The 19,154-nt window shown below is 41.6% G+C and overlaps 1 protein-coding gene across 1 annotated transcript in view; it reads right to left on the reverse strand.

Moving 5' to 3' along the window:
* LOC118093577 (cytochrome P450 2J5-like) overlaps window positions 1-14,997 on the reverse strand; it is a 159,105-nt gene extending 144,108 nt beyond the window's left edge. Inside the window, exons 1-8 of the mRNA XM_060274317.1 lie at window positions 14,856-14,997; window positions 12,791-12,940; window positions 12,270-12,430; window positions 9,667-9,840; window positions 6,279-6,420; window positions 4,824-5,011; window positions 3,133-3,274; window positions 1,676-1,839 (exon numbers count right to left, since the gene is read on the reverse strand). Coding sequence (XP_060130300.1) covers window positions 1,676-1,839; window positions 3,133-3,274; window positions 4,824-5,011; window positions 6,279-6,420; window positions 9,667-9,840; window positions 12,270-12,430; window positions 12,791-12,940; window positions 14,856-14,967 — 1,233 coding nt within the window. The 5' untranslated portion in view covers window positions 14,968-14,997. The remainder of the gene's footprint in view (window positions 1-1,675; window positions 1,840-3,132; window positions 3,275-4,823; window positions 5,012-6,278; window positions 6,421-9,666; window positions 9,841-12,269; window positions 12,431-12,790; window positions 12,941-14,855) is intronic.
* Window positions 14,998-19,154: the final 4,157 nt, after the last annotated feature.

The raw sequence follows: 19,154 nt of genomic DNA on the forward strand, positions 1-19,154 counted from the left end.
TGTGTATGCCATCAAATGCCAACGGTGCCCTTCAGCTCTCTATATTGGACAAACAGGCCAAACCCTACGCCAAAGGATAAATGGACATAAATCTGACATCAGGAACCATAAGACTGAAAAACCAGTAGGAGAACACTTCAATCTCCCAGGACATTCTATACAAGATCTCAAAGCAGCTGTTTTATTACAGAGAAATTTCAGGAACAGACTGGAAAGGGAAGTTGCTGAATTGGAAATCATTACCAAGCTTAAAACCATGGAAGCACCTGGGATGAATAGAGATATCGGATTCTTATCTCATTATGCATGATCAAGCTTTCTTTAGCACCTCAGCCCAGGACTAATTGCAGCCATCAGCAGCCATTAACACCCATCTACAGGTTTACCACTCCCATCAGCCCATCTCCCATTCCCACCCACCCCCACCACCCTCTGTATATATATAGGGTCTGACACTTCTGTTTCTAGTGTATCTGAAGAAGTGTGCATGCACACGAAAGCTCATACCAAAATATAAACTTAGTTGGTCTTTAAGGTGCTACTGAAGGAATTTTTTATTTTATTTCCCTCAGTTCTTCCATCTTCTCAGACCTCATAAACTAACCCCCCCCCCGAACAGAAAAGTAGCACAACCTGCACAGTTGTAGATACCTTTAGCACTATTATTCTGCCTTTTGAAAAGGTGGAGTTTTGTTGTGGGCAGAGACAACATAGAAAGCTGCCTTACCAGTGCTCTATCCAGCTCAGTACTGTCAGCACCTTTCAATGAGGGACTCTTTCCTAGCTCTACCTGGCGTTACCCTACAGTGTGTCCATTTGAAAACAGATATGGGCTATCCCAGCAATGGTGGCACAGGAAGTATCTACACCTGACCAATGACATTGTGGGCTGGGGGTATAGCATGATCACAATCACCATTTCCTCCTTGATTCATCTGGGGCATGTGCATGGTGGAAAAGGCATAGAAAACGTAACAATGAGGAGGGTTTTCACATATCAAGTAGCCACCCCTAGGCTTGTAAATGGCAGGATCTAGTATCAGCCTACAATGAAAGCAGTCTATTGAGGACAAGCATGAACCATTCTGGATTGAAAAAAGCTACGTTTTTGTGCTACAAATAGGTTAGTATGTCAACACAGCACAAAACTCCACTACGGACCCATGTCAGCATTCAATTCTCCCTTTTAAATGTCCGATTCAGCACTTAACAAAGAAAATACAATGACTCTATAAGCTGAAAAAGAGCAGATTCAACAAATGAGCTTCCTCTTCACCATTGAATGGCACAGTGTAAACAATACCTAAGTTCAGATATAGAATTCAGTCCTGAGCACAGAAACTGCAAAGAGCATGGGGGGTTCCCCTCCACAGGGCGCTGAGCCGAGGGGGAGCAAAATTGAGAAGACACATAATTGAGAAGATCTGTTTGGGGGCACCAAATTTTGGGCTAGCTCTGAGTGCCATATTATCAAAGATTACCAAACTCTGCCCCTGCTGCAAATGAGGGATATTTTAGTTGGTCCAGTGACAGTAGAACTGAGAACGGAGAAAGCCAAGGACGGAATGTCAGTCAAAGTTGAAAATAATAACAATGGAGAAATTTGTGGCAATAAATAAACAAACCATGGTAATTATTTTTATATGCTTCCTGATGCACTGCATCGGGGAATAGCACAGAGTTTGTGAGGATGGGGATGCAATGTCAGCCCAAAAACAGCCTTTTTATTGAGTTCTTTCACTCCTTCTGGCAGCTGGAAGCGGAATGCCCTCAACAGGGTGGTTAGGAAGATGAATATCTCCATCTTGGCCATCTGCTCTCCCACACAGGCTCGAGCCCCTGCAAAGGAAAGAAGGGGAAAGCAGCATGTGAATCATAACCAACTCCATCTATTCTCTAGTTCATCTGATTTGCTCAACAAGTAGTTTTAGCCATGACAACAACAGCAGCAGAAAGCTGGAAAAGAGCTACTCCCAACATATCTCCCTTTAATTCTCTGGGTTGACATCCTGAGGGTGCTGGCTTTGCTCCAGGAGATACTAGAAGCTGACCTTGAGTGGCTGCAGCTCCCAAAGGAAGATTATGCTTGAAAGCAGCATGAGCATTTGGTTATGGAGCATACAGGTCATGGTTGTATCACTCACTATATGTAGTACTTTGGGAAAGCAGGTCTAACTACTGCCAGAAGTGTGTGAATCCCCAACATCTCAGGGAGACACCTGGTGGCCAATAGTGGCAGCTGCCACAGTGATGGAGATCCAGTCAAAGGCGACTATGGGGTGTGACGTTCCTTACAACAAAAAGAAGTAATGGAGAGAGAGAGATGGAAAGAGAGAGAGAAGAGACTGGAGCAGCTGGTTGTTCTGGGCTGAGCTTCTGCAGTAACCATAGAGAGAAAAATATTTTGTGCATGGAAGTGGATGCAATTTACAACAGAGTTACAGTTTATAACTAAATAAAAAAATCCTTCCAGTAGCACCTTAGAGACCAACTAAGTTTGTCATAGGTATGACTGCGTCAGACCAACACGGCTACCTACCTGTAACTAGTTTATAACTAATTCATCATTTTATGTTAATAATTTTTGGGGTTTTATGAAACTTACAGTATATAATTTTGTAAATAAAAAAGGAAGAAAACTGATTATATATATATATATATATATATATATATATATATATATATAGCCACTGGATCCCCCAATTCTGATTGGGGCTTTAATTCTGGGAGAGTGGAGATTTAACCCTTCCCCTCTTAAACCATTTCCCTAAACTAAATTGCTCTTCCAGAGATGCTATTTGCTCCAAAGCAGGGATAGCCGACGTGGTACCCTCCAAATGCCACTACAACTCCTATCAGCTCCAGCCAGCATGGCCAAGAGTCATGGATGATGGATGTTGTAGCCCAACAACATCTGGAGAGCTACTCCTACTCTATGGAGGGAGAATTGAGATTGGGAAAATGGTGTGGAAGAAGAATGCTAAATTCATTGCTCTCTCAACAATATAACCCCAACCTGATTTTTAAACCACAGGGGATCTATTCATGGCCCTCCCTCTGTTTAATCAACTTTGACCATCCGCTTGTTTGAAACAAGCTACTAAATGTGACCATAATTATTTATGCGTTTACCTGCTCCAAATGGCAGATATTCTTCTCTAGACCTAAAATTTCCATCCTTGTCCAAAAAGTGGTGTGGATTGAACTCTTCAGGTTTCTCCCATCGTGTGGGATCAGCAAGAACAGACTTCAGATCTGTAATAACAAATGTCCTCTGAAAAGAAGAAACAGTTGGCTCAGAATGCATCTGGACCAGCACAAAACAGTTTTGCCATTCACTGCCCCAGTAATCAATCTTAACACATTTCTCACATACAGAGATACAGTCTATATTTATGGTGTACAATAATCACAACATTTTACAGTGGTACCTCGCAAGACAAATGCCCTGCAAGACGAATTTTTCGCAAGACGAATGCGTCTTGTGATCCGATGGTGACTCGCAAGACGAATTCGTTTTGCGAAAAATTCATCTTGCGAATCGCAGTTTCCCATAGGAATGCATTGAAATTTAATTAATGCATTCCAATGGGCAAAAAAAGAAATTTCAATGCATTCCTATGGGAAACCGCGATTCATAAGATGAATTTTTCGCAAAACGAATTGACTCACGGAATGAATTAAATCCGTCTTGCGAGGCACCACTGTATTCTAATTCTGATTTGGCGCATCAGAATATAGTGTGTGTCAGCCCAAAGCACATCAGAGGCTGCTCAGTTCAACACAGGGCGTGTTTGAGCCTGCTCTCCTTTTGCTTCAATTTGCGGTTGGGAATTATATAACTTTTCTTTCCCTTTTGACAGAAGTGAATGAAATTGGCATGCATGCTAATCCCTCATGGGTGGAAAAGGCCTGCCAAATTATAGGAAAGCAGGTCAAGGGATTCTTGTACTGGACACTTTCCTTGCAAGTTTTTATGACTTTGGAGGTTGGATGACCATCTGTCATGCATGCTGTAGTTGAGATTCCTGCATTGCAAGGGCTTGGACAAGATGACCCTCAAGCTCCCTTCCAAGTCTACAATTCTATGATTATATGTATCTTGATAAAACTTGTTATGTGTTTGGGTTTCATCCTCTCATCCCAGGTCACTTATGCAATAGTCTGTTCCTTGTATTTGTCATAATAAAATTTATTAACTTTCGTAGGACTGCAAGAAGCTTTGTAAGTTACAGAAAAGTCATTGTAATACGGTATAGACTTTAGTGAAAAGTTTTTGATATAATTAAATTCAATGATTGATAAGTGAAGGATAGAGGTTAGAATAAATGTTAGAAAATCATTAGAAGGGGTGGATGGAAGTCAAGGCCCAAAAAAGCCAAAAGGACAAAATGTGGAAAATAGAGTTGGAAATGATTATTGTATTGTTAAAAATTAATAAAATATTATATGGCAAAAAAAAGAATTTATTAACTTTCAGGTTATTAATCTTCAGATTTTTCTTTCCAAGAAAGGGGAGATCCTTCTCCCTCAGATTTTGTGCTACATGTGTGCATGTAAAGTGCCACTATCCCCCCCCCCACTTGGGGAAGTCCCAGAAATAATGGTTTAGAAGTTAGAAGAAAGTCAAAATGATCATAGGTATTATTATTGTGTGTATTATTATTTTTTTGGTGTGTGGTACGTTTTTTCTTTTATTCCTTTTTTTCTTTCTGAATGTATAAAACCAATAAAAATTATTATTAAATATATATATAAAGTGCCACTATCAAGTGCTCTTTGCTCTCAAAATATACAGCTGCTGCCTTATCTATATCCTGTACCTTTGGAACCCGAAAACCATGCATTTCCAAATCCTTTGCACTTCGTCTGGGAATCCCAACTAATAAGGGATATTTTGCACGCAAAATTTCATGCATCACCGCATTGGTGTAAGGCAATTTCTTTCGATCTTCATAGCAAATGGGAAGGGAGGAACCTAAAACATCTTCCATCTCCTTGTAGACTTTATCTGCAGGAAACAGTGGGAAATGAAGATTTATTTTAAAATATACTAGTTTTAATCTGAGAAACACCCATCAATTAAACTGTAGAGGGTGGGGTGAAAAGACCATGGTATATTAAGTGAGGCTCATTGGTATATGCTGGTAGCACCCTGAAAATAAGAAGTTAATAATTAAGTAAATGCAGCTGCATGTGGAAAAGGTCTATTGCTCTGTGGTAGAACATCTGCTTTGCATGCAGAAGGTCCGTGATTCAATTCCCAGAATCTCCAGGTAGGGCTGGGAATGTTCCTTCCCTGAAATCCCATAGAGTTGATGGCAGCCAGTGTAGGCAATACTGAGCTGGATGGACCCTGGCCCTGACTCAGTAGCAGCCAGTTTCTCGTGTTTCCACAAATTCATAGGGGAGTTCCTTACTCTCTGGGAAGACTGTTTCACCAGGAGCCAGATCAAATGTTTCTTTCACCCACTCAGTTCTGCCCTTACCGAAACTCAGTGCATAGTTTTTAATGCTGGACGTACGCCTGGCTTCTCTCCCACACAGAACAGGATTGCAGCCAGTGCATGGAAACAAAAGAGGCTAGTTAGCATACATCTATGGTTGCCCATTTCCCCCATCTTCTTCCTGGCAAATTGGTTGCTTGGCCATAGTGGCGACCCACACTGTGCCCTGCTCAGCCATACCCCGAGGCAAATACCTGTGGCTGGCATTGGAAGATTCAGGACAGGCAAAGGAAAGAACTTCTTCACATAGTGCAGAGTTAAATTCTGGAATTTACTCCCACAAGATGTGATGCCCACTCACTTGAATGGCTTTAGAAGGGGATTTGATGATTATTTAGAGGAGAAGGCTATCAATGGCTGATAAACATGATGGCTTTGTTCTCCCTCATCCCTCCAGTGTAAAAAGTAGTATGTCTGTAAATACCAGTCGGTGGGAATCACAAGTACAGAGAATACTGTTCCAATCTGGTCTTGTTCACAGGCTTCCCTTATGCACCTGGTTGGCCACTGTGGGAACATTGTGATTTGGTGGATAATTTGTTGCGTTTTTACTGGGGAGAACTGGGTACAGATTCTCCCAAACTGATCATGGGGCGTTCTGGTTGCTCTTGAGAAAATAATTGTGCTCAGACTATGAACATATATTTGTCATCCACCCATTATGAAACCTTGGAAGAATCACAACTTGCTACTAAGAAAGCAAATAAATCTAAGCTCTTTCCTACAGGGATCCAGAGAGGTGCTTGCTTCCATTGCAAAGTTCTCCCTCACCTTGAACATCTGGATAAGACACCATGAGGAGCAGTGCCCACTGCAGAGTAGCAGCCGTCGTCTCTGTCCCTGCGATAAAGAGGTCAAGAACACACTCTGCCAGGTTGTCTTCATCATAGGTAGAGTTGGGGTCATCCTTGATCTATTAACGATAATGGAAAAGGTGAAATGTTGGAATTATTTACAGGCCATACAAAATCTATCTGACCTGGAGGGGCGTGTCTTCCTATCACAACACCTAATAATATGTTTTACAGGTGAGGTGCAGGAAGGTACTTGGACACAGTCATGGACTGGAGTAGGAAAGGATCTCTCCAGCACCCTTCTGAAGACATGCAAAATAAGAGGTAATAAAAAGAAACCACAGCCCTTTCCAATTCAGCTTTCCAACAAAACAAATTGGGGTGATGGTGCAAAAACAGTGGCATCACCTGCACAAATCCAGTGCAAGTTTATGGGTATCCTCTCCCAAATTTATTTAATAGTGGTTTGCATTGTCTGTTTGTGTACCTGAAATTACAAGGTGAACTGGGGTGATCTTGGAAATGTTTTTTTTCTGAATCAGATCACACCACTAACAAGGCGTCTCAGGGCAGATCAGGGACTTTCTACACTTCTGAATGGCTCTGTGGGTTTGTTGTCTGACCACCCCACACACCCACACCCAAATGAAATCAAGCTGACTGGAGTAGAAAAGGAGGCTGAGAGGAGATATGAGAGCCCTCTTCAAATATTTGAAAGGCTGTCACATGGAAGATGGAGCAAGCTTGTTTTCTGCTGTTCTGGAAGGTAGGACTCAAGCCAATGGATTCAAAATGCAAGAAAGGAGATTCTAACTAAACATCAGGATGAACTTCTGAACACTAACACTGTTTGACAGTGGGATGGTCTCCCTTGGTAGGTGGTGGACTCTCCCTCCTTGGAGTTTTTAAACAGAGTTTGCATGGCCATCAGCCATGGATGCTATAGTTGAGATTCCTACATTGTAGGGGGTTGAACTAGATGGCCCTTGGGATCCCTTCCAACTCTCCAATTCTATGATTCTTTGAAGCCTGGGAACTGTAGTTTATAAGGATCCTGAGATCTGTAGCTCTTTGGGGGTAAACTAGCATTCTTTGGGAGGGGCGAATCATATGCTTTCCATCAGGCATCCCCAAACTGCGGCCCTCCAGATGTTTTGGCCTACAACTCCCATGATCCCTAGGTAACAGGACCAGTGGTCAGGGATGATGGGAATTGTAGTCCAAAACATCTGGAGGGCCGAAGTTTGGGGATGCCTGCTTTACATGTATGGTGTGTATGCACCTATAAACTACTTTAGAGACTGATTTTAATACAAAGGTGCCATGAGGACAGAGTGAATGCAAATGTTATAATAATAATAATAAATCTCTTAGTAGCCCGATAGATAACAGGGCTCAATCCTAGCTATGAATTGGGTGAGCAATATTAGCAAAATAAGTGGATACTTAAACTTCCAGAGGTGCCTGCTTTAGTCATAAAAAGGACATGGATGAGGTCAGGAATGTGTTTACATGGTGCAGCAAAACTGTTTAAGATGTTGGACATGGCAGGGGTGGTTTCTCTTTCAAGCACCATAATATTTGTATGCATCTGAACATTATTTAGGTATCAATCCACTTTTCCCCATTCATATTAGACCAGAGTAGTACACACCTACACATATTTGAATATGCATTTGAATATCAGCAGGTGTTCTCTTTTGGGTTTGCCCCTGCCCTCTAATTTGTGGATACTATTATGTTAATTGTCTCCCTGCTTATTTAACTTATATGCAGAATTCATCGTGCGAAAGGCTGGACTAGATTAATCCCAAGCCAGAATTAAGATTGCCGGAAGAAATATCAACAACCTCAGATATGCAGATGACACAACCTTGATGGCAGAAAGCGAGGAGGAATTAAAGAACCTTTTAATGAGGGTGAAAGAGGAGAGCGCAAAATATGGTCTGAAGCTCAACATCAAAAAAACCAAGATCATGGCCACTGGTCCCATCACCTCCTGGCAAATAGAAGGGGAAGAAATGGAGGCAGTGAGAGATTTTACTTTCTTGGGCTCCTTGATCACTGCAGATGGTGACAGCAGTCACGAAATTAAAAGACGCCTGCTTCTTGGGAGAAAAGCAATGACAAACCTAGACAGCATCTTAAAAAGCAGAGACATCACCTTGCCGACAAAGGTCCGTATAGTTAAAGCTATGGTTTTCCCAGTAGTGATGTATGGAAGTGAGAGCTGGACCATAAAGAAGGCTGATCGCCGAAGAATTGATGCTTTTGAATTATGGTGCTGGAGGAGACTCTTGAGAGTCCCATGGACTGCTAGAAGATCAAACCTATCCATTCTTAAGGAAATCAGCCCTGAATGCTCCCTGGAAGGACAGATCGTGAAGCTGAGGCTCCAATACTTTGGCCACCTCATGAGAAGAGAAGAATCCTTGGGAAAGACCCTGATGTTGGGAAAGATTGAGGGCACTAGGAGAAGGGGACGACAGGGGACAAGATGGTTGGACAGTGTTCTCGAAGCTACAAACATGAGTTTGACCAAACTGCGGGAGGCAGTGCAAGACAGGAGTGCCTGGCGTGCTATGGTCCATGGGGTCACGAAGAGTCGGACACGACTAAACGACTAAACAACAACATCATTATGTCAATTAAGTACAGTACTGTGAGGGTATGCTTGCAGATAGCACACCCTTAAAAAAAATCCCCACCCCAAAAGTGCAAAAGTACACTTAAGAAAATTGTAAATTTGCTTGTGCAGTTTTTTGGTTTGGTGCAAAAATCTGAGGAATCAAAAGAGACAAATATATCCCTCTGTTCAGGAGTTAACTGGAAATAGTTATGAGCACAGCCAGAAAAGAAGTAAAAGCATTCAGGATATAGTGGGCATAGAAATGAGAGCAGCAAAAAGTGATGATTGATCCACCCAGCCAAAACCACTACAATAAATAATCTATGACCCCAAATTAAGTGGTTTAAAGCCCAATTTTCCCCAATACAGTCCTACGTTGGTTGTCAAACACCTTGTGACTCGAACGTCTTGGTTCCCGAACGCCACAAATCCGGAAGTGAGTGTTCCGGTTTGCAAATGTTCTTTGGAATGCTTCTTCCACAGCTTCCAATTGAGTGCTGGAAGTTCTGGCAGCCAATAAGAAGCCTCACCTTGGTTTTCGAATGTTTTGGAAGTCGAACAGACTTCCGGAATGGATTCCATTCGAGAACCAAGGTACGACTGTATATTGAATTATCCCTGTATCAGGTGCACCCAAATTTACAGAGGAAAAGACTCAAGACAGATGCTGTTTGAGGGTAACTTCATCTGGACTACACAAAGTACCGGTAAGTGGGAACTGACAGCGGGTGCTTACTTTCTCCATCTGAAGTAGATAGAAATCAATGAAATCCTGCGGCTCATCCTTTTGTTGCTCTTTATGCCTTTCTAACTCCTCCTTTGCAAATGAAAGTACCAAGTCTGCGGAGGCAAATAACTTCCTATGAGGCCCTGGGAAATGTTTCATGAGCCATGGGAAGACTTCATACAGCTGCAGGCGAGAAGAAAGCAAAAACCTGTCACTACCACAAATTAGTTTGGTAACAAGGTCTATCAACAAACTCATTTGGACTGGCACTTCAGAATCATGGCCTGGATTATTATTGAGGCTGTGGCTAAATGTCTGTGGGCGCTCTTTGACCCAGTGGATGGCATGCAGCAAAGTGCTTTTATATCAGTTCAGATGGCAGTGAATTGGGCATTCACGCACTACTTAGATGACTGCAATCTTACTATATAGGACCGCATTAGAAGACAGGTTGGGATGTTTAACCAGTACAAAAATGTAGCTGCCAGCAGTCAGTTCATATAACATACATTTTACATATTTTTAAGCCCTTCATGACCCAGGATCAGGGTACCTAAAGCTGTATTCTCCTTTCAGAACCACAGCTTCAGTCTCTGAGCCCTGCTCTGGGTCCCGTCATCATTAGAAATATAGCAGCTGGTAGAATTTTTGGAGAATTTTCCATAGTGGCAGCAAAAACATGAAATACCCTTTCCAGGAAGTTCCTCCTAAACTCTTCTGTTTAGGTGAATAAACATGGGGCTGAAGATTATGAGTTAATGGATAGATGCTACTGTGTTCTGAACTTAACTAACCTGTCTATTCTGATTTTGCTACATATTATTTTAATAAGTTTTAAATAGGTGTTGCAATTATGATTATATTGCTTCTGATGCTTTGTGGGTTTTTTGTTCATTCCTGGTTTCTCTTTAGCCTCTTTGAATACTTTAGAGAAAAGTGAGGTGGATATGTATTAAATTTATGTGACCTGTCAAAGCTTAAGGACACAGTGTTAAGGTGAATTATTCTCACATTTAGGATCATTTTTGTTGCAAAGAGTTTAGTGCAGCATTCATTCATTCATTCATTCATTCAGCAGTCAGTCTGTGAGCACTTAGTAAAGGATGCTGTGATTACTAAGACCCAGCATGGGTTTCTCAAAAGTAAGCCATGGCAGATGAATCTCATTTCTCTTTTTAGGTGGAGCTACAAGCTTGGTGAACCAGGGGAATGCTGTGGTTATAGTGTATCTTGATTTCAGTAAGGCTTTGGACAAAGTCACCCATGATATTCTTGCGACAAAGCTCATAAAATATGGGTTGAATGAGGTAACAGGTGGATTTGTAGCTGTCACATAGAAGATGGACCTAACTTGTTTTTTCCTATAATGATAATAATCAGGGCTTATTTTTCAGCTGAAACTCACCGGAAGTCAGTTCTGGCACCTCTCAGCTTGGCACCACTGCCTGTTTAGATGTTTAATAGATTATTGCATATTTATGTTCTGTGGAATCCGCCCAGAGTGACTGGGGAAACTCAGTCAGATGGGCGGGGTATAAATATTATATTATAATTATTATTATTATTATTATTATTATTATTATTATTATTGGAAGCAGGTGGCGCTGTGGCTTAAACCACAGAGCCTAGGGCTTGCCGATCAGAAGGTCGGCGGTTCGAATCCCTGCGACGGGGTGATCTCCTGTTGCTCCTGCTCCTACTCCAGCTCCTGCCAACCTAGCAGTTCGAAAGCACGTCAAAGTGCAAGTAGATAAATAGGTACCGCTCTGGCGGGAAGGTAAACGAAGTTTCTGTGTGCTGCTCTGGTTCACCAGAAGCGGCTTTGTCATGCTGGCCACATGACCTGGAAGCTGTACGCCAGCTCCCTCGGCCAATAATGCGAGATGAGCGGCAACCCCAGAGTCGGTCACGACTGGACCTAATGGTCAGGGGTCCTTTTACCTTTACCATTATTATTATTATTATTATTAGCATTGAGAACAAGGGAGGCGTTAATGGTGAGTTGTGGCACCTTTTTTTCTATAAAAAATAGTGCTAATCATTACCATTATCAATCATTATCATTATACCCTGCTCCAAGGGGTAAGACTTGAACCAATGGCTTCAATTTTCAAGAAAGGAGATTCTGACTAAACATCAGGAAGAACTTTCTGACAGTAAGAGCTCTTTGACAGTGGAATGGACTCCCTCAGGAGGTTGTGGACTTTCCTTCCTTGGCATCAGCTTGGCTACAGAAGTTGCTGGAAGGAGGCATACAAGACAGGCCATCCAACCCGGATTTAAATTCCCATATCCCTCCAATGAATCAAGTACTCTGAGGGCTCATGGACACTTCTGCTTCTGCCATGCTTTCGAGACACGGATCCAAATGGTTTTTCCTTTTCCTGCCACTTTCCCCAGGGCAACCCACTGTTTATCACTGAATTGGAAAATCAACTCAGAGAAAAAGCAACAGACATTTGCTCTAATTCAGCGGTAAACAGCAGTGTGGGGTTTTTTTGGGGGGGGACCTGTGGAAGTGTAAGATGAGCCCTAAAATTTAAGAGTACTATCATAATGTTCTGTGAATGCTTATTTGAGTTAGGGCCTCTGGGAATCAAAAGACTACTCACCATGTGAAGTAAGTTATTTCCATCTTTCAAGATGCAATCAATGGCATTGATCAATTGTTGGAATTTTTCATCTTCAAGAGAAAATCGGTATCCAAAAGCCAAAACACATATCAAGCTGGACACTGCATTAGTGATGGGGAGTGAATAATCATGTGGCTGCCCTACAAATGAAATCATTTACAGTTATATCTCGGAAAGCTGCTAGGATCAATTGCTATTTTAAAAATATTTGAATACAAGTGAAAATGTATGAAATTCCATTCCAAAATGTGCAGAGATTATGCATAAAGATCTCTGCAAACTGGGATAGGTATTAGCACCATTACTTACCATATTTTCTTGAATGTAATGTGCACCTTTTTTTGGCCAGATTACATTGTGAAAATAAGGCTCCACATTAGATTTGATGGCGCATTTCATTCGCCAGCAAGCACTTTTTTGGTTTCAAGGTTTTGAAAACTGAGGTGTTCATTAGGTTTGAGGGTGCATTAGATTCATATAAATACGGTAATATCACATACCTTTTGCACATGCAAAGACCTCTACAAGACGATGGGCTTCCTCTTGTATTTGGAGCTCCATGCCTGTCTTCCCCAGACCCAGCTTCCGCATAGTAATGACACTGAACCGTCTCTGCTGCTTCCAGGTGTGACCATTTGAAAATACCAAACCTAAAACAGGAAGGAATCAATGAGAAAACATTACTCACAAAAATGCCATATTTTTAAAATTGTCGGTCAACCAAGATGAGGCCAAATTTAGTGCAGATAATACCTGTGCATTTCAGAGGTGCCATTCTTTCATAACCTAAGAACTGAAAGACTGGCACAGAATCTGTCTAGTACAGTGATATTCACCAGCACTGAAAGCTTCAGAAAATGCCTATGAGGCCATCACTTTATCCTGTCTTCAAGCACTGCTTCATTTCCTTTTCTTTTAATAGAGTTTTATTAAAAGTTTTAACTTCTAAGCAATAAAACCCAATCTCTTTTATAGAAAGATAAGAAAAGGCAACATATCAAATAAAGAATACCGAGAGTTGATTTCCCCCCATCAGGTCTCCCTGTTCCTCAGCCTAACACCCTGAGAAAAAAAATTTACCCTGGGAAAACCCACTCTGATCTGTCTCCCACATAGATCCATAGAATCATAAAATCATAGAGTTGGAAGAGACCACAAGGGCCACCCAGTCCAACCCCCTGCCAAGCAGGAAACACCATCAAAGCATTCTTGACATATGGCTGTCAAGCCTCTGCTTAAAGACCTCCAAAGAAGGAGACTCCACCACACTCCTTGGTAGCAAATTCCACTGCCGAACAGCTCTTACTGTCAGGAAGTTCTTCCTAATGTTTAGGTGGAATCTTCTTTCTTGTAGTTTGAATCCATTGCTCCGTGTCTGCTTCTCTGGAGCAGCAGAAAACAACCTTTCTCCCTCCTCTATATGGCATCCTTTCATATATTTGAACATGGCTATCATATCACCCCTTAACCTTCTCTTCTCCAGGCTAAACATACCCAGCTCCCTAAGCCGTTCCTCATAAGGCATCGTTTCCAGGCCTTTGACCATTTTGGTTGCCCTCATCTGGACAGGTTCCATCTTGTCAGTATCCTTCTCGAACTGTGGTGCCCAGAACTGAACACAGTACTCCAGGTGAGTTCTGACCAGAGCAGAATACAGTGGTACTATTACTTCCCTAGATCTAGATGCTATACTCCTATTGATGCAGCCCAAAATTGCATTGGCTTTTTTAGCTGCTGCATCACACTGTTGACTCATGTCAAGTTTGTGGTCTACCAAGACTCCTAGATCCTTTTCACATGTACTGCTCTCAAGCCAGGTGTCTCCCATCCTGTATTTGTGCATTTCATATATATTTTTTGCCCAAAAAGTGATTCCTTCTTTTTCTAATCCTCAATTCTCTGTAAACGTCCTCCTTTATCACAGATATATATGTTCAAATATTAATTCCTGCATATAAGTAATACTTATGGAAAACTATCGAAAAATAAGGTTCATAAAAAGCCAAATCAATAAAGAAAAAAACCTAAACATAAAAAGAAGAGACTGCTTCATTTCCAGTAAGTGCATATCCTATAACTTTCTGCTGAAATCCTATAATTTTTTTGTTCTGGTTTATTTTGGTTCCACTTTTTTGCACTTTAGTTCCTCTGGACAGCAATCATGTAGCAAAGGGGAGGCATCACAGAATGAATGAAATCAGAATATATTCACCACTAAATTCCTTCCCTCTACTTCTCATGCACAGAAGAGTCACTTCTTCCTTTCAAATCAGCAAGACTTCCTCTTTCAGTACCTTCCCAAAACTCCCACAAAAAGTGTTATCGTAAGTTCACATCACCTTTGTTGACTTCTGAGTTTTGTGCAAGAGCCGCCCTAGCCTATGAACCAGATTTTGCGGCAATCTTAGTGCCTAATGACCGAGCTGCTAAACACAGTGCAATGACTTCTTTGAAGACCTCATCTGTTGGAAAGAGCTTCAGAAGATGGGCATTTTCAGAGTTCAGTTTTATACTCTTCTCTGAAGATAGGGCCAGCAAAACCCATCAGCCTTCTCAACAACTTACCCTTTTTTTTAAGTGCAGCTTTCAGGAAAGGGGTCACTGGTCGTTCAGACAAGACTTCTGGTGCGTTCGTAAGGCCTTCTTTCACCATTTGGAATCCAGACAGTACTACCATAGGTTGATGTCCGATCCATACAGTGTAAATGTTTCCATATTGCTTAGCCAGCTGCCATTAACATCAACGTAGAAAAGAGAACTGTTATGTTAAAACATAGCAAATGATTACAAACTTTTGCGACTACCATATAACCCTTGGCCGCGGTGACAGGCATTCAGTGAGCTGGCAAATACAGAGTGTATTTCAAGGCTGTCCAGGACTTACCCACACTAAATCTTGTCCTGCTGCCCCCCCCCAAGGAAAACTACTCTTTAGAGCTCAGTCAGAATGAACAGAAGTTCAGATTTTATTCAGAATGACATTTGCTCCGATTTAGCACTAAAGAATGAGTTTTCCATGGGAAAGGAGTGGGGCAAAGGGAAAATGCAGGTGAAGCAGAAAAACCGTTCAGAGAGGCAGTGGGTACCAAGTGGGGATTATGATCCGGTTGAGTTTCTATAATCCAAGCAAGGTCTCAGCTCCAGTAAAGGGACGCGGTTGGTGCTGTGGTCTAAACCACTGAGTATCTTGGGCTTGCTGATTGGAAGGTTGGTGATGAGCTCCCATTGCTCTGTCCCAGCTTCTGCCATTTTAGCAATTTGAAAGCACACCAGTGCAAACCGATAAATAGGTTCCACTGTGGCGGGAAGGTAAACGGTATTTCCGTGCACTCTGGCTTCTGTCACAGTGTCCTGTTGCACCAGAAGCAGTTTAGTCATGCTGGCCACATGACCCGGAAAGCTGTTTGCAGACAAACACTGGCTCCCTTGGCCTGAAAGCGAGATGAGTACTGCAACCCCATAGCCACCTTTGACTGGACTCAACCATCCAGGGATCCTTTACCTTTTTTTTTTATCTTCAGCTCCACTGCCCACTTTTTCTTGACAAACACTACTGGGGCACCATCCAGCACCTTCAATGATTGCAAGAAGCCTGTTGCCAAATTCTTATCCAGGAACTACGACAGAACTGTAAGCTCAGCCTCAGACATCAGGAGTAGCTCAATCACACAGCAATATAGCTGGTGCCATGGCAACTTGGCTGCCTCCTTGCAGAACACATCCCTGAAGGAGTGATACTGAGGCAGGAGTTGACCCTCCTCCCCTGTGACAGGTCCTGCTCACAAGACACCAGGTCGGGCGGTTTTGGCTACGGCAGCTCACAGGTGCTTTCCTGTGCAGCAGTTGCCCTGGCAGTGCTCAGACTCAAAACTGTCTAATAGTTGTTTGGATGTTCTCAATCTAGGGAGGGTTTCTTATAGCCCTTATAATTCTTTATATTGTTAAAAGGCTGGGGGCAACCTCCAATCTCTGCCAAGCTGCTGTGGCAAGATTCCAAGGGGGTTCCAGGCACTCCCACAGGGACTGTGCTTCTTTGAGAATCAGGATGTTGTGGAAACTGTTGTAGCTTTAAGAAAAATGATTTATTCACATATTTGCAGCTGAATTTGAATTGTGGGAGTCCAGATCTTACAGGATGGTCATCTCTGGAGGGGCTCATCCAAGGTTCTGTCTTTGTTCTTCTCCTTCTTCCTAACACACCTCTGCTCCAAGTAACTCCTCCCCATCCATCTGCTATCCCAAGCCTAAATTTATAGGCACATTTTTCCTGTGAGTCCAGCCTGCAAGCACAGACCTGAGAACCTTCATTCGATGTGCTAATCACAAGCCATCCGCACCTTTGTCTATTAATGTTTTTGTTCTTGTCAAGCTGGTTTCCATAAGACAGCCCAGGGATTCCTTGTGTGGCACAGTTCTGCACATTGTGTTTTGCATTCATATCCCCAATATTAGCTAGATTCTGACATTCATCAATTTCTTGGGTTTGGTGGGAGATCTCCCCACTCTACTTATAACAATATGTTAATAGAAATAATTTTGTTTTATGGGAGACATTTACATATACATACAGTATGCACACCTCAATTTTCAAAACCTTGAAACCAAAAAAGTACCGGTATTTGCTGGTGAATGTAAATGTGCCATCAACTCTAATGTGCACCCTAATTTTCACGACAAAATTTGGCCAAAAAAGGTGAGCATTACATTCGAGTAAATACAGCATATAGTGTGTATATATTTATAGTCAAATATAAAGTCATCCCATATGTAAAAGCTAATATAATGTATACAAGAGTTTTTCTTTTCTTTTCTTATATATCCCTGAATAATGTGTATGGATTTGCTCCCCCAAAATTAAATACAGGGTAATCACGCAGCCAATCAATTTGGCATTATATCTTTAAAAAACGATTACTGGTGATGCAAACAAGCCAGATAAGATTCGTTACAATGAGAAAATTGAAATCTTGAAAGACTTACATTGGCTCTCAGTCCGTTTCCTAGCACAATTCCAAGTGTTGGTGCTGACCTTTAACGCCCTAAATGGCCTCGGTCCAGTATACCTGAAGGAGTGTCTCCACCCACCCCCATCATTCAGCCCGGTCACTGAGGTCCAGCGCCGAGGGCCTTCTAGCAGTTCCCTCACTGTGATAAGCGAAGTTATTGTGGAACGCCCTCCCATCAGATGTCAAGGAAATAAACAACTATCTAACTTTTAGAAGACATCTGAAGGCAAGGGTTTTGTCACCCACCGTCTCGGATTTTGATGAAACTTGGCATACTCCCTTCCCTTATGGTTGAAAGAAACCCCCTTAAATTTTCCCCTCTAAAATGGTTTTAATTTTATAGCACTTCAAAGTTTCATGAAATCTGCGTTTCTGTCCCTCTTGAGATCCTTGGCCTTCTGTACATTTTAATTTTTTCCTCCATAACCAATGATCAGATCTCTTTGAAATTTTACACAGAGCTCAATTATGCATTATATTTGATTATGCAGCATTACATGACCCCCAATTTGTTTATCAGAATATTATTGCATTCAAAGACATGTCTATCTTTGGGGGAGGGGGTTAATAGTTTAATTGTTGTCCTTATTGTTATCACTGTATATGCTGTCATAAAACTGGCTCATTGGGAAATACGCCTCAATATGTTTAACATAAATGTTAAAAAGTCTCCATGCATCCATTATTTCAAGATGGCATGCAAACATCATTCCCCACCCCCCTAAAAATTTAGGTTTTCTAAGCCTAGTTTTTCCACACATATATATACACACACACACACACACACACACACACACACACACATATATATATATATATATATATATATATATATATATATATATATATATATATATTGAGTGCTGGTGTATTTTTTCCTCAAATCCTCATCATGTTTTTGAGCTGTGTAAAATTTCAAACACTAAGTTTCATCAAAATCTGAGACTGTGGTTGGCATGACTGCGTTGAACTGACGTGGAATGACACCAAAGTTTTTAATGTCTGATGTTTTATTGTATTTTAATATTTTGTTGGAAGCCGCCCAGAGTGGCTGGGGAAACCCAGCCAGATTAAGACAGGCAGGGCATTATTATTATTATTATTAAATTGAAATCATTAACTGAATTTACTATGTGTACAATTAAAGTTGCTATAGCATGCAGAATACCTGCAGAATACTGTAGTTTTTCCAGAAGGTTTTACCAACACAACACTTTACTCGCCAGTTGCCGTAGAAATAAAATAATCTGCAGTTCTATTAAGCCAGCTTCTTACTCAACTAGTAAATGATTTAGAAAGAAGTACCGGTACCTTCAGGAAAGTATCTGGTGAAAGTATTCTCCCAATCTGCCACAGGCCTCCAATGAAAGGAAGTGGGAAAGGTCCAGGAGGGTAGCATCTGTGTGACCAGAGCTGTCTCAGGAAGTGCAGAATCAGAAGAGCCACCAGCACAAAAAACAAAATTTCCAAGATCCCTGCCATTCTCCTGTTGTTATCTTTTCTCTGTGGATTTATTTTGCTAATATAGCTGTGTGCGTTGGAACATAGTTTCCCCAAGAGTGTGTTGCTTCCCTTCAAAGATATTGTCACTTGTCTCTGTTCATTCACCAGCAACCTTTTATAGAGACCACACTGAAGATGGATGTGGCAAGATTCATTGCATTGTATCTAATTAGTTCTTGGGCTGCATTTCACTTTGCATCAATTGTAATAGTGCTTATGTCAAGAAGGTGAGAACTGGTATGTATTTCAATCAAGTAGCTGAAAGAACTGGAGTTGTTCCCAGGCCCCTGAAGGAAGGAATGATTTTCACACAAATTACCAGAGGGGAGGAGTGAACTTGCCCAGAGAAGAAGAA

This window comes from Zootoca vivipara, chromosome 5 (assembly GCF_963506605.1).
Source record: "Zootoca vivipara chromosome 5, rZooViv1.1, whole genome shotgun sequence".
Taxonomy (NCBI): domain Eukaryota; kingdom Metazoa; phylum Chordata; class Lepidosauria; order Squamata; family Lacertidae; genus Zootoca; species Zootoca vivipara.